Source organism: Eublepharis macularius, chromosome 1, assembly GCF_028583425.1.
Source record: "Eublepharis macularius isolate TG4126 chromosome 1, MPM_Emac_v1.0, whole genome shotgun sequence".
NCBI lineage: Eukaryota > Metazoa > Chordata > Lepidosauria > Squamata > Eublepharidae > Eublepharis > Eublepharis macularius.
This window is the reverse complement of record NC_072790.1, coordinates 65,031,957-65,045,654: the sequence shown is the minus strand read 5'-3', so window position 1 is coordinate 65,045,654 and position 13,698 is coordinate 65,031,957. Positions and strand designations below refer to the sequence as shown.

At 40.4% G+C, this 13,698-nt stretch overlaps 1 protein-coding gene across 1 annotated transcript in view; it reads right to left on the bottom strand.

Annotated features, from left to right (window-relative positions):
* Positions 1 to 4,665, bottom strand: part of PRIM2 (DNA primase subunit 2) — a 102,721-nt gene extending 98,056 nt beyond the window's left edge. Inside the window, exons 1-4 of the mRNA XM_054985219.1 lie at positions 4,614 to 4,665; positions 3,142 to 3,307; positions 2,764 to 2,867; positions 1,001 to 1,080 (exon numbers count right to left, since the gene is read on the bottom strand). Coding sequence (XP_054841194.1) covers positions 1,001 to 1,080; positions 2,764 to 2,867; positions 3,142 to 3,292 — 335 coding nt within the window. The 5' untranslated portion in view covers positions 3,293 to 3,307; positions 4,614 to 4,665. The remainder of the gene's footprint in view (positions 1 to 1,000; positions 1,081 to 2,763; positions 2,868 to 3,141; positions 3,308 to 4,613) is intronic.
* Between the last annotated feature and the right edge of the window lie 9,033 nt (positions 4,666 to 13,698).

The following is a 13,698-nucleotide window of genomic DNA, read 5'->3' as shown; positions in this document are numbered from 1 at the left end:
CAATCCCATCTAGAACAGGAGACATCTCAGGCCCTGGGTCAGACTTTTCGGTCACCAATAGCACTTCATTTTGTCAGGATTAAGTTATGATAATTTTAATTGTTTCCAAATGTGCATACGTACAAAACTGTGTAGTGGTTTTTGCTTAAAAGGGATGTACATGAATTTTTTTCATTAGCAGAATTATATACTTTACTTTGCAGCTTAGATTTATATCTTCCAGAAACAAGGATGACACAGTTTAAACAGTACACACAACAAGCTTTTAGAATCCAAATCATGATCTAAGCTTCCAAAAGTACAACCAGCAAAACTATAGTGTGGCGGAACAGCCCTATGGACTCACAGACAACTCAGCATTCAAGGCATCTAGGTGCCCAGCAATCACCCTGAGCCACAATTGGACAATGTGCCACTCTCCTAGCTCACCCAGCCTTCACAGGGGTTTCCTCTCTTGCTTCTCCTTCAATATACTACCAACTGGTCATCTCAGAAGTTACCTGCCGAGAGGGCCAGTACTCCCAGCTTCCCTTCCCACATTGCCTTCTAAGGCTCTGCCCAGTGCCTGTCTTCCACTACCCAGTGACTGGTTACCATAGGGATGGCTTAGCGCACTTGTACACTCCCAGGGGAATAGTGATTTAGCAACTGACTAGCTCGTTTTCCATGGTGTCTGTTTTAAATAGTGTGTTCAAATGACAGAGGTCTATATGGTACAGAGAACAACTACATTTAAAATAGTAAAGAGTGGTCAAAGGGAAACACTCCACATATTTCTCCACACATGATTTAGAGCTATTTGTCAGCTTGCATCTTCTGCTCTTATAGTCCTCAGATTCATAAAGTCAACTTTATAACCCAGAACTTTCTGAAGGAAGACTGACTGCATAACTTTTGCTTGTTCAAGTTTCCTTAACCAGGTTTTGACGAAACACACACGCATACAAACATTAAAACCCATGCATGTCTCTTTAAATACTAACTAGAAAAGGATACATACGATTGGCAGTAGGCAAGACGCAGTATGAAATGAGAAATGTGATCTTTTCTTCTTGCATCATAATCATCCTCAATCAATGCCTAAAAACAAAAACACATGCATTTAATGATGTACCAATGTATAGGGACCCACAGGGGTAGGGGTTGGAATCCTCCATGCCATAGCACAGGCTAACTGCATCACCCAAAATACATGGTAAAGCCTCTGAGCACATCAATTGGAGCCCAGCATGAAAAGGTTAAAAGAAACTATCAACAAGCATCCATTTCTTGATCTACAAGGAATCTCTAATTTCACAGAATGGAGGCAGCCTCCATAAACCAGCTTTTAAAAAATTAAATTCTTATTTATTTGTGCAAAAAAAAACCTCACCAAAAATCCAATGCTAGCAAATCTATACAGAAGCTTTGATAAAGGTCTCCAAATATCTAAAAATAAGTCCATAAGCAATAGTTCAAACATTAAGTTTGTAAGGTCCTCAATCCAATGAGTTATGGGAAGTGGGCTTTTCTTTCCAATGCTGTAGTATAAGTCTTGGAAACGGCACACATTATATTTGATTGCAAGGTGTATAACAATCTTCGCAAATCTCTTCCTCTTTTTTCAACTTTGCCCCTTACCCGTAGCCAAAGGATATGCACTCTGAGGGGCTTCTTTTCAGATAGACGTCCTAAGATCACATTTCAGGTGGCCAGATTTGGTTGGATTGCTTCAAGGATCAGAAAATCCTTGGTGTCTAAGTGAATGATTTTATTGTACCACTGAGAATTTTAAAGTTTATACTATTGTATCATGAATGAGTTTACCTAGGTATTGTGAATGGTTTTATTGATGTTTTATTTTCTTCTGTGGTACCTTTTATTGGTGTTTTTGTAAATTGCTGGTCACTGACTGTGGAAAATAAACTACTACTACTACTACTACTACTACTACTAGGAAACGGCAGATGGATAAACCACAGCCAAAGTAAACGGTAGTAACCAATTCCCCCACACAAAGACAATACATAATATGCAAAATAGGTTTATGAATAATCAAAGCAGCCTATATATAAAGTGACATAGTGCATACAACAATAAACAATGATAATGATTCCTATGTTGCATAAATCTGGTATCATTCCAAACAGTATGCATACATAAGCTATTTACAAAATTCATCAGATGTTTGGTGATGATAATAAGTCCATAAAACCCAAAGGTCAATTTCTTTTCCTTCTGTGTGGATAAATTCCTTAAAGTGCATCATGCAGAATCCTGACCAAGCAAACTCAAACGGAAGGTAAGGTGAATTCCAGGTAAGTACCACTGAGTAACATAAGATGTATTTTCTGTGTAATCAAGCTGTATAATCAAGCTTGTTTTGCAGGCGGACCAGAGTATCAAGGACCCAGGAGGAATTCCACGTGCCCAATGCCCAACTAGGGGCCGGCTGTTGAAACCTGTGTTTCACATTTGCTTCCTCAGAGGCTTAACCTGGAAACTACCTTACCTTTGGTTTGAGTTTGCTTGGTCAGTCAAAAAGTTTTAAAGTACATAACAATTCATAAAAATAAATGAATATTCTAATACAAAATTAAAATGAGTAATGACTGCCTCCCCAAAGGACTGAATAACTGGACATGTCCAAAGCATAAGCTTAAGAGACACATCTTGTACGTTATGACAACAAGCTGTCTATCAGCAGAACAACATTTTCATTCAGTTGGTATTTCAGCTTCACAAAAATCTGCATTCAGAGGGTTATTATTCGGTTGCACTTACTCTATATGGAAATTTAAGTTTTCGAAGTTCTGCTTCCAGCTTTTGCACATAATTTGGAGAATTCTTCACATAACTCACACCTAGATTCTCAACAACTTTAAGCACTGCAAAATAACAAGAGCAAAAACAAGTCAGCATCAACACAGGTCTGAAATTATTCTGAATGACTGGAAGCTAGTCTCTAGAAAGCATGTTACAGTGATATTTTATGAAAAATGTGGGAGTTAATATATCTATAATTCTCTTCAGTATAGATTCTGCAGTGAAAATAACGCAGGATTAAAAAATAATAAAACAGGATTGCATCAAAATATAGGACAAATCATTCAGAGCCACGGCACAAAGTAGCCTTCATTTCCACCTTCCCGCATTACTCACATTTAAGTCTATCAACAGCAAAATTTTCAAATTCCGCTAGAGAGATATTTTCGGTAGGAGGTTGCAGGTAGAACTGAAGGCTGTGAGGATATACTTCTCCTCGTCTGTCACCCGCAAGTCTTAACAATTTCCGTCTACCACTGAACTGCATTTTTTCCAGGTAAGCCTATAAAAGATACATTACAGGGTCATAGCATGGGATTAGCACACAACTGAAGTAGAAGTCAACCATTAGTCAAATCAATATTCATGCTTCCAATCCTACATTAAAATCTAGCAGTACATACAACTCAAAATACAGGTCTCTTTTACAGGGCTGGGATCTCCTAATAACATTACACCCATTTCAGGTTTTAATGTAAGAGTTATATTACAAAAGTTGCAAACACACACCCAAGTGAAACATTGTATGGACCTGGTCATTCCCTATCTTGCAACTATTCCAAGCTCACTTCACAGAAGGCGTGTCAGCATATTGCTGCCATGATTGAGGCAAAAATTGTCATGCCTTGTTACAATAAATCATTGATTCTCCTTAGATCCATTCATTGTAATGTCCTAACATATTACTGAGCTGCTTTTTCTCTATCTGCTGAAGGCAGAAGTATTGTTCAAGGCCTATATATTCTATAAAGCATTCACATTCAATTAGAAACTGTTAGTGAGCTTGAAGAGTCAAGTGACATTCAGCAACCAGTATTACAGGACGGGAGCCAAATCCCTTCCCAAGTGAAATACCAGAAAAAACAGTCATTGCCCCAGCACGAGCCCATCAGCCCTTCACTACTGCCTCAAGGTTGGCAATTTGGAGAAACAAGAGCAACTGGCACCCCTTAGGGAAGAGATTAGGCAGCAGGAGATGTAACAATCTCTGAAGAGCCACTGCCAGTCAGGAAACACTGACAATGTCAGACTAAATTGTGATTCAGTTGCTGTGTAAATATGTTATAGGGAACGTACAGAAAATCTGTGCTCACTTTTTTCTTTATGTGTGTATTAAGCAATTTCCATGATACATTCAATGCCTGTACAACTAAACCTGTGATTTAAACCCCACATTTATCCAGGGGCTGGTCTCTAGTTTTATTTTCAAAGCAAACCAACCATTGCTTTTCCTTAAAAACAGATGCACGCAACACATGCATATATATACGCACTCACTGTAACACGTGAACAAGTCTTGTATAATAAGGTAGCTTCACGAGTTATCACATTTATCAATGCTTCCATACATATTTTTGTAAATGCAGATTTTTGTGAAGCATTTTCTAACATAAAGCGAGAGGTGAAAAATGCCGTCCCTTGTCTGTAACGTGAACTGGTACAGTCTACTTCTCCTCCTCGGGAGTCTACCTCCTCTTCCTACCACTGCTTGTAGAACCCAGGCCAGGATCACTAGACGGGGGAGAGAGACGCCACCCCCTTTCCGATTAAGGGGGGGGGCTCTGCCAAGGAGAAAAGCGCTCTCCTACCTGGGAATCGCTGCTCTTTCAACCCTTGCACCACGCAGCCCTCGTACCACAGCCTACGCCGCCAAACCCAATTTCGCGCGCAAAATACCGCGCCCTCCTCCTCCCCAACCAGGATCGTTCGTCATTTCCGGCTCTGCCCACTTTACTCTGACAGTTCGCAATGGCTTCCGTTCCGACTTCCGTTGCCGGCTTCTGGCGTTGCCATGGGAACGTCCCGCTTTTCTCCTAATCGCGGGGATTGGCTTTGGTTTTTTCAATCAATGGGAGGGAGGGAGAGAGGGGAACAGAAGCAAAGAGAAAGAAACTAATACAGTATTTAAAATGTACTGGAGAATGAGGTGACAGCAACGGACTGGACGAGGTTCTCTTTTTCTAGCCGTGATTCGATGCATTCTCGCCATAGAGAGAGGGGAAAATAGTATCACACACAACATTCATTTCGGCTTCTCGTTTGAATGTTACCATATGAGGGGGGAGAGGAACTTAATAGGAAAATAAAAACTGGCAAGAAATCCGCATTTTTATAGCGACTGACTCCAATTAACGCTGGGTGTAGGGCAAACACTGGGAATATATCTCAGTAATTCAAATGGAGGCAAAAGTCTTGTACTTAACTATGCATAACCAAGTTATGCTTCTGTCAATACAGTTAGCAAAGTTAACCCTTCTAAGCAATTGACTTCAATGGACTTCGACCATGTGGGTAAATTCCACATCCTTTTGGTAGAGCAAGGTGCCTTGGCAGCAATTTTTCCACAGGACAAGCAATGCTCTTCTTTCTTGCCACGAACAGTTGTTTTTATTTCTTGGAGGATGAGCTGCTGGTTGAGTAAACATTGAATTGGAGCCCATCTAGCATTTTTCTGCAGGCACAAAAATGTACCTTGAAATCCAGTTTCTGGGGAGAGGAGAGCCCAGAAACAGGCTTCTGAGAGGAATATCCGGCTCCTAGGGGAGGGGGGAGGCAGGAAAACTGAACTCTGCAAGCAGAAGTCCTTCTGCCTGCAGAAATGCTGGTGAGGAACCAACCAATTATGCTTGAATTCTTTATGCATCATTACCAACATTACCTATTACACAGGTAATAGGGCTGTACTGTAGGAAACAGTTCAGAGAGAAACTTCCGTAAAAAGATAGGGACTGTATAGTATACTACTGGCTACCTTCTGTTGCCGCAAGTATGCTCCTACTGGATAGTTTTCACATTGTTTAATATGTCGTATCAAATTGCTTGTTTTATTTCAGCATTTTTTCAGTGCTGTATCAGATTTCTGCTTGTTTTCAAATTTCTGCAGTTCTTATCGTACTGTATTGTTTATTGAATGCCCTAGGCATTGATCATATTGAGCCACACTATGTAATCTGCCTTGAGTCTCAGTGAAATAAATAATAAATAAAATAAATAAAATAAAAATGTAGATTTTATGCTTTAAGTTAAACTTACAGCCTTGCAACTCTGGACATTATCGTTGATTACTCCCTTTCATCTCCACTTCCATATCTAAATGCCTTCCCTCCACAATCCCTATTTCAAAGAGGTACTCTTCTCTCTGTGAATTCATTCCAAATAAACCAGGCTAACTTTTGGTGTCATTTTGCATAAGTTATCGTAATGTCCTTCCTGCTGGGCCATTTAGTAAGATTTTAAACTACCTGGGTTTTTTTTGTGTATCATTTCCATGTGATTATGATATCTCTTCAATAAACCCATTTTTCTACTCTATTGAATCACTGTTCCTTGAGTTTCCCCTTCCATGGTGAACCACATGGTTGTCTTTTGTGATTATAAGACAAGACAATATGGAGAGAGAGGTGGCTTTAAGGGAAACTGAGGCAAGGAATAAGCAACCTGTTTCTGGGAGCTGTTCAAATGACAACCAGCTAAGGATGCATGCAAGGAGGCAGGACCCCATTGGCCCTGAGGTAAACCACACATCAGAAGTAAAACCTTGCCTCTAAGCACGGTTTGAAACTCGTGATTCTGTGAATGATGATAACCTTAAAAGACAGAGTATATAATGGTCAGAGTGCCTTTCTAACCTGGAAAACCCCAGTTCAAGTCCCTGTTGCCACAAAACTCCCTAGGTGACCTTGGGCCAATCACAACTCTAAACTACTTCACGTGATTGTTGCAAGGTCTAAAGGGAAAAAGAGAGAGCTAAATATACCATCCTGAGCTTCCTGTAGGAAGAGCAGGATAGAAATGGAAGAGATTACTTGGAACTATGGGTTGTCAGTTCCAATATCACAGTGAATGATGCTTAGCAAAAATCAGGAAATGGCTAATGGGACCTCTGCAAGAGGGGAAGAGGGTGTCACAAACTCAGGGGGTGTTCCTAATGCATAAACACATGTAATCTGGGCTATTGTCCCCAAGATATTAACAAGAGGCCTACAAATCTTTGAGATTATATGATATTGCAGGGGAAAGATGCAGCAAGAAAGAATATTCCTTCTTGAATCGCTGGGAATCAGAAATAGAGGATTCATGACAGACGGTCTTTAAGAAAACATTAATGTGTTTTACTCCATTTGAAAGGAAGGCTTGCATTATAAATTTAGGATATGTTCTTAATGTAATCACAAGCTTGTTTAATACAGAATGCCATCTATTATAATATACATTTGTTTTCAAATCACAGGTGACAGTGTAGATTGTTTAAAATTTAAACCTGCATTTAAATCCTCTTCAACACATCTTACTTTAAGTGGCCCAGTTTTCCCTTACCTAACTTTCCCCTCTCCCAGTGATCACAGACTCGTGGGGTTGTGTGCCAGTTCCTTCTGCTGCAGCAACTGGAAAGCCCCCATGAAGATCTAGCAATTTGCAAATTACAGTTCTGCTCGCTACTTGAAATGATATTTTAAGAACAGACACATAACGTAAATTGAGATTACTTTGGAGCATGCAGGAAAAATCATCTCTCTCCCAACAGAAATAATTAGACTGGAGATGTAGAAGTTAATTACTGCTGCTAAAATTTTAAGTAAGCCCTATTCACTTTGGAATTCCCTTCCCATATTCAGTCATGAACATGAGTCATGGGTTACAGACACGCTCTCCAGTGCTTATTACTATTAATTGTTACTGTTAAAAGTAATGGCATTTGTGCTTAACCAGGGCAACACTAACGCCCCCTTAATAAGACTAGTGAAATATGTGTAATTTTAAAAACATAACAATGCTTACATATATACAGCATACAAAGGGAATATAAAGCAAATTTTTATTGGTGATTAAATGAATAGAAGTAGCATTTTTTAAAAATTGGAGTACTTCCTGATGACAAAAAAGTTTTAAAAATGGTTTAACTGTATTTAATGTAGCTTTGCCAACCTCCGGGTTAGCTGTATTACAGAAAGTGACAACCTTGTGAATTTATTTGATTATTTATAGAACAGGAGCACTATATTTATTTTTTTAAAAAAACCCAAAATACAAAAAAATTATGCATATATGTGTATGGTATTGAGATTGTTCTCCTTGGTGCATTGTCCCCTTTTGTAGTATGGTCTGTCTGTCTCCTTAGGGTACCTCTTGATTAACCTCCAGGTGGGAGCTGGAGTTCTCTCGGAATGACAAAGGATCAGACTACAGAAATCAGGTCCCTTGGAGAAAATGGCAGTTTGAGAGGGTGGAGTCATCCCTGCTGAGCTCTCACCCTCCCCACACTCTCCACTCCTTTGGCTTCACCCCCAAATCTCCAGGAATTTCCCAACCAGATTTGGCAACCCTGATTTAGTGCTATACTAGGGCTAACCTCTATTGTATAGAGTTGTTGTTACATGTGGCCCCTTCTTATCTGCGGTCTAAGAAGTTTCAAGGGCTTGATTCCCTTTGAAGGAGAGACCACTGGAATCTTCTGGAACTTTAGTAGTACTTACTTCATTTACAAATATACAAGGAGAACACAGGGCTGCGGGGGGGTGGGTTAAGAGTAGGGTTGCCAGCCTCCAGGGGGTGGCTGGAGATCTCCTGGAATTACAACTGATCTCTAGATGACAGAGATCAGTTCCCCTGAAGAGAATGGCTGCTTTTGAGGGTGGACTATATGGCATTATACCATTCTGAGGCCCCTCCCCTCCTCAAAACTCACCCTCTCCAGGCTCCACTCCCAAAATCTCCAGGAATTTCCCAACCTGGACCTGGCAACCCTATTTAAGAGGCAGTGCACTTCTACAAAGCAGCAGGTCTCCAGATAGAGATCCTGCACTCCCAAGGGTTTAAGCCAAGTCACAGCACTGCCTGACCACTTCTCTAGAGAGCAGAACCACAAGTGACAAAAGGCACAGATTGGACACTTGTCTGCTTCCCTCAAGTTTTGATGGGAAATGTAGGCATCCTGGTCTCGCAGTTTCGCTCTCTGACTGCTGTCCAATGGACTTTTCAACTGTCACTTGTCCAACATTCCGCCAAGCTGCCTACATTTCCCATCAAAACTTGAGGGAAGCAGACAAGTGTCCAATCTGTGCCTTTTGTCACTTATGGTTCTGTCTCTTTGGGCATCAAAACTGTGCTGCCAGACACACCTCAGTTGGGAGGGGGTAAGCTCACCTCCACCAATCCCCAGTGGCTGCTTGACCACAGCCTTTAAGGTCCATTAAAAAGGGATATCTCTAGTTCTTGAGACACATTACTATTGCTTCTATCATTTAGGATAGACTAAGCCACAGTGATCAGAGGCCAAGTTCTTTACAATAGCTAGTCCTTCTACTGTTAACAAAAATTATTTTGTGTGTATGTCTGGAAAAAATGTTGCCCTCCCACACCAACTCCTGTTGTTAAAGTCAGCACAGAGCTTGGAGCATCGGCAAAGCAGACTAGAAACAACTGTGGCAGCTGATGGTGCGCCTTTCCAGGGGCCTCTCTGATCTGCAGCACTGACCAAGCATGCCAGATCTCCACCAGTACTAAGGCTTTTGAGAGGCACTCCATGGGACGCTGAAGCAGAAGCCACTGTCCAGGTTTACTCAGGAATAAGGGTGGAACCACACATTACCTGAGCAAATGTTCATTCCCATCCCCACATTTACTTTTTAGGGTAGAGGGGACTAGGAAAGCCAGTTTGGTGTAGTGGTTAAGAGCACAGGACTCTAATCTGGAGAGCCGGGTTTGATTCCCTACTCTTCCACGAAGCCAGCTGGGTGACCTTGGGCGAGTCACAGTTCTCTGGAGCTCTCTCAGCCCCACCCACCTCACAGGGTGATTGTTGTGGGGTAATAATAACACTTTGTAAACCGCTTTGAGTGGGCATTAAGTTGTCCTGAAGGGCGGTATATAAATTGAATGTTATTATTATTATTATTATTTGAAGAGGACTGGGGAGTGGGATGCGTAATCCTTCCTATGGCAATGCTCTCCAGCCTCAGAACCCCTCTTTTCCTAACCTTTTTCTTCCCAAATGTTTTTATTTTCAAGTGCTTTCTGAAGGAAAACAAGGGGGGGAACTGTGGGGGATGGGCTATGGGGAAAAACAGGGGAGGGACTAAGCACCCTCCTCCTTGCCACTGTTTTCCCTTGCAAATCTCCACCCATGCATTTGTGTTAGGAGACGGACACAGGAAAAGGGAGCGCTATTTTGTTTCATAGTATTTAGTTCTACTCTTAATCATTCTAGTAAATGGATGGGAACAATTGGGCTACACATCTCAAACATTCTCCAAGTCATTGAATCTATCTGTTAATATCCTTTCAAGACACAAATTATGCTTTTCTGAAGCTTCTATATTACCACACTTCAGACATTTCTGTGGTATTACACAATTTATATTTTCAAATTTTCCTTTCCTTACCATGGCAACCAAACACTAACACTTTCTTTAATAGGAAACTCTGATCCTGCTGTAACTGCCTGAATTTAGCAACGGAAGCTGTAGATAAATCCTGAAGTGTTTAAATTCTGAGACCACTCAAGAGATAAATCAATAAAGAATAGGTCCTATAGTAATAAAAAGACATATTCAAGACCACTCAGCATAGCTTGTTACCCCAGAGCCACTGCTCACCTTTTTGTACACAAATTCAGGACAGTTAAATAATACTTTTTTCCCTTTTTGGTACATAGAGAGCCAGTTTGGCGTAGTGGTTAAGAATGGCAGGGCTCTAATCTGGAGAACGAGGTTTGATTCCTTCACTTGAAGCCAGCTGGGTGGCCTTGGGTCAGTCACAGTTCTTCCAGAGCTCTCTCAGCCCCACCCATTTCACAGGGGGATTGTTGTTGTGGGAATATTAATGACATACTTTGTAAACTGTTCTGAGTGGGCGTTAAGTTGTCCTGAAGGGCGGTATATAAATTGAATGTTGTTGTTGTTGTTGTTATGAACTAATACAGATTAGCACAGTTCAACAAGAAAATATACGCTTACAGCTCCATCCAATGCATAGCTCTGCATAGCTCTGCATAAAATAGGGCTGTTAAGAGTATAGGTCATGCTTATTCCACAAGACAAGCTGATTTTCCCAGTTAGTGCATTTTAAAAGTAAAGTTTTACTTCCTAATCCTATCTCAGCAACAAACTAAATGTGACTCAGAAGTTCCATAAATGGATCCTCTGCTACTTTTAAAATGTATTTATTTAATTTATACCTTATTTATTTAATTTATATTTATATGTCTTTCTCCCCAATAGTGTCCCAAAGTGGGTAACATCATTCTCTCCTCCTTTCTATCTTCACAGCAACAACCCTGTGAGGTAGGTTGGATTGAAAGAGTGTAATTGCCCTACAGTCCCCAGCAAGCTTCCTTGGCAGTGTGGGGCATTTGAACCTGGCTCTTCCAGATCTTAGTCTGATACTCTTAACTGCTACTCCACACCAGATCTCTTGGTTTATCTCATATTTTGAATTAATCCAGATTAGCATAGGTCAAAGCATAGGTCAATCCTATGCTCAGCAAGCAAAAGTACTATTATAGCTGCTATTTCTTAAGCTTTACATTGCAGCCATGCTAGCCTCAAATTCAGATTGTGGCCTCAGTGCAGGGGATTTTTTAAAAAAATCCGCTATCATTATTTTCATAATATGATCCCTGCCTCAGCCCTCAGAACTGTTATTTGCACTGTGTGAAGAAACATAAAGGGTTGGATCCCATCTAGAGATGGGCATGAACCGAAAAACGAACCAAAGTTTGTCATGAACGCAAACCAGCAGTTTGTCGGAACTCATTTCTGACAAACCGTGATGAACCGCTATGATTTTTAGAGCGGTTCATTTTTCACTTTGTCACTGCAGACAGCCTGGCGCCGATCAATCTGTTACCTAGGCAATTCGGGGGATAGGCTTTCTGCAGTAACGTATGTACAAACCAAACAAATCGGTTCGGGAACTGGGCAAGTTCATGGCAGTTCATGGTTCGTGAAATGCAACAAACCACAAACTGCAACGAACCACCATTTTCCTGGTTCATGCCCATCTCTAATCCCGTCTGAAGTTTCTGTGCACAGAAATATATTTTTCACAGGATCCAACTCAAAGATTCTATGTACTTGCATGTTTTCACCTGTGGGTCAAATGTTCCCAGTGAGTATTTTGGACATGAAAACACTGTAGGATTTAAGTTTAATACCCCTCCATCCTGAATCAACTAGGGCCCTGCATGATTTCTTTTTAAATATTTATATGATACTTTGGGCCCCCATTGGGGAGAAAGGCAGGGTATTAAATTAAATAAATAAATAATAGCATGTCTAGGTTGGCCTTCAAAAGTCCTGTTAAGTTTAATGAGAATTATTGTCAATTCAGTTTGTGGATGAGCTTGGTTAACATTTTTGCAATATATTTTCCTTCTCTCAACTGAAAATAGTAAGACAGTTAACATATTTATTGCCAACTCTTAAACACATCTACTCAGAAATAAGTCTCATTAAAACAGGAGCATAACTAGGACACTGGATTGGACTTCTGTTTCATTTTGCTCAAAGGCTGCAATATTAATTAAGCCTTCTAGAAAGTGAATCCGCTGGATTTCAGAGGGATATGCTTCCTAGAAAATATGACTAAGGACATTCATTTTTCAGTATTGCAATGTTTAACTTTGAAATACATCTGCGCAGTTTTATGAGTCTGAGAACTGCATGAAAAGCTTTTATCTTTCCTTTTGTGTCAGCTAGGTTTGGCTCCTGATACACGAGGTTACCAGGCAGCACCCTTACACACTGATTCATAGAAACACAAAGACACCTTTACACCCAATGGCCACAAACTGTTCATATTGCCTGCCTGGAAGCAAAGGGTTATGGTTACCTTCCTTTGTGATGGCTACTGCAGTTTCATTCCAATGTGTGAGGCAGCTTTACTAGCTCCTTGCCATTTAGAACATTTATATGCTGCTTCTTTTAGAGCTCTTCGAGATGGCTCACAAAATGAACACACCAAAAAATCATTAAAGAATTAGCAATAATAAATATTATTTATTTATTTATTGGATTTTTAGCCCTCCCTCCCCGCAAGCAGGCTCAGGGTGGGTCACAATTCATAACAAGCCATAACACAACAGTCTGTAGCCTAAAGTGTATTAATAAGAGTGTATAGGTTACAGACCATAAAAACTAGTTTTAAAAGAATAAAACCCTCAGGTAAAGGGTAACCTGCATAAAGAGAATTGTTTTGGCCTGGATCATAAAGGGCAGTAAGATAGGTGCCAAGTGAGCCTTAAGGGGAAGATGCTCCAAAGGTGCTACCAGTGAAAAAACCCAATGCTTGGGAAGATCTTTATTTGTCATTGTTTTGGGACACAGTGAATAGTTTAACTGCTAAACCTCCTGCCCTTCTCATCCAATTTCTTCTTCTTTCATCCTTTCCACCTACAGCTATAGTATAAAACCAGAATAATGCTATAAGAAGACAGCTAGAATATTATAGTGGAGTTTACCTGAATTCATATTATGTTCAACTATGGCTTTTATGGGGCAAATTGCTGTCTCTCACTGTAATCTTCCTCACAAGATTGTTGAGTGTAAATAATTTCACTCATCCTGCCCTCAGTTCCCTGACTAAAGAGTGGAATCCAAATGTAATAAATAATTGTACTTGTTTCCCTCATGTTAAAGGCATAGAAACCCTGCTAGAAATAATGGCGGCAATCCA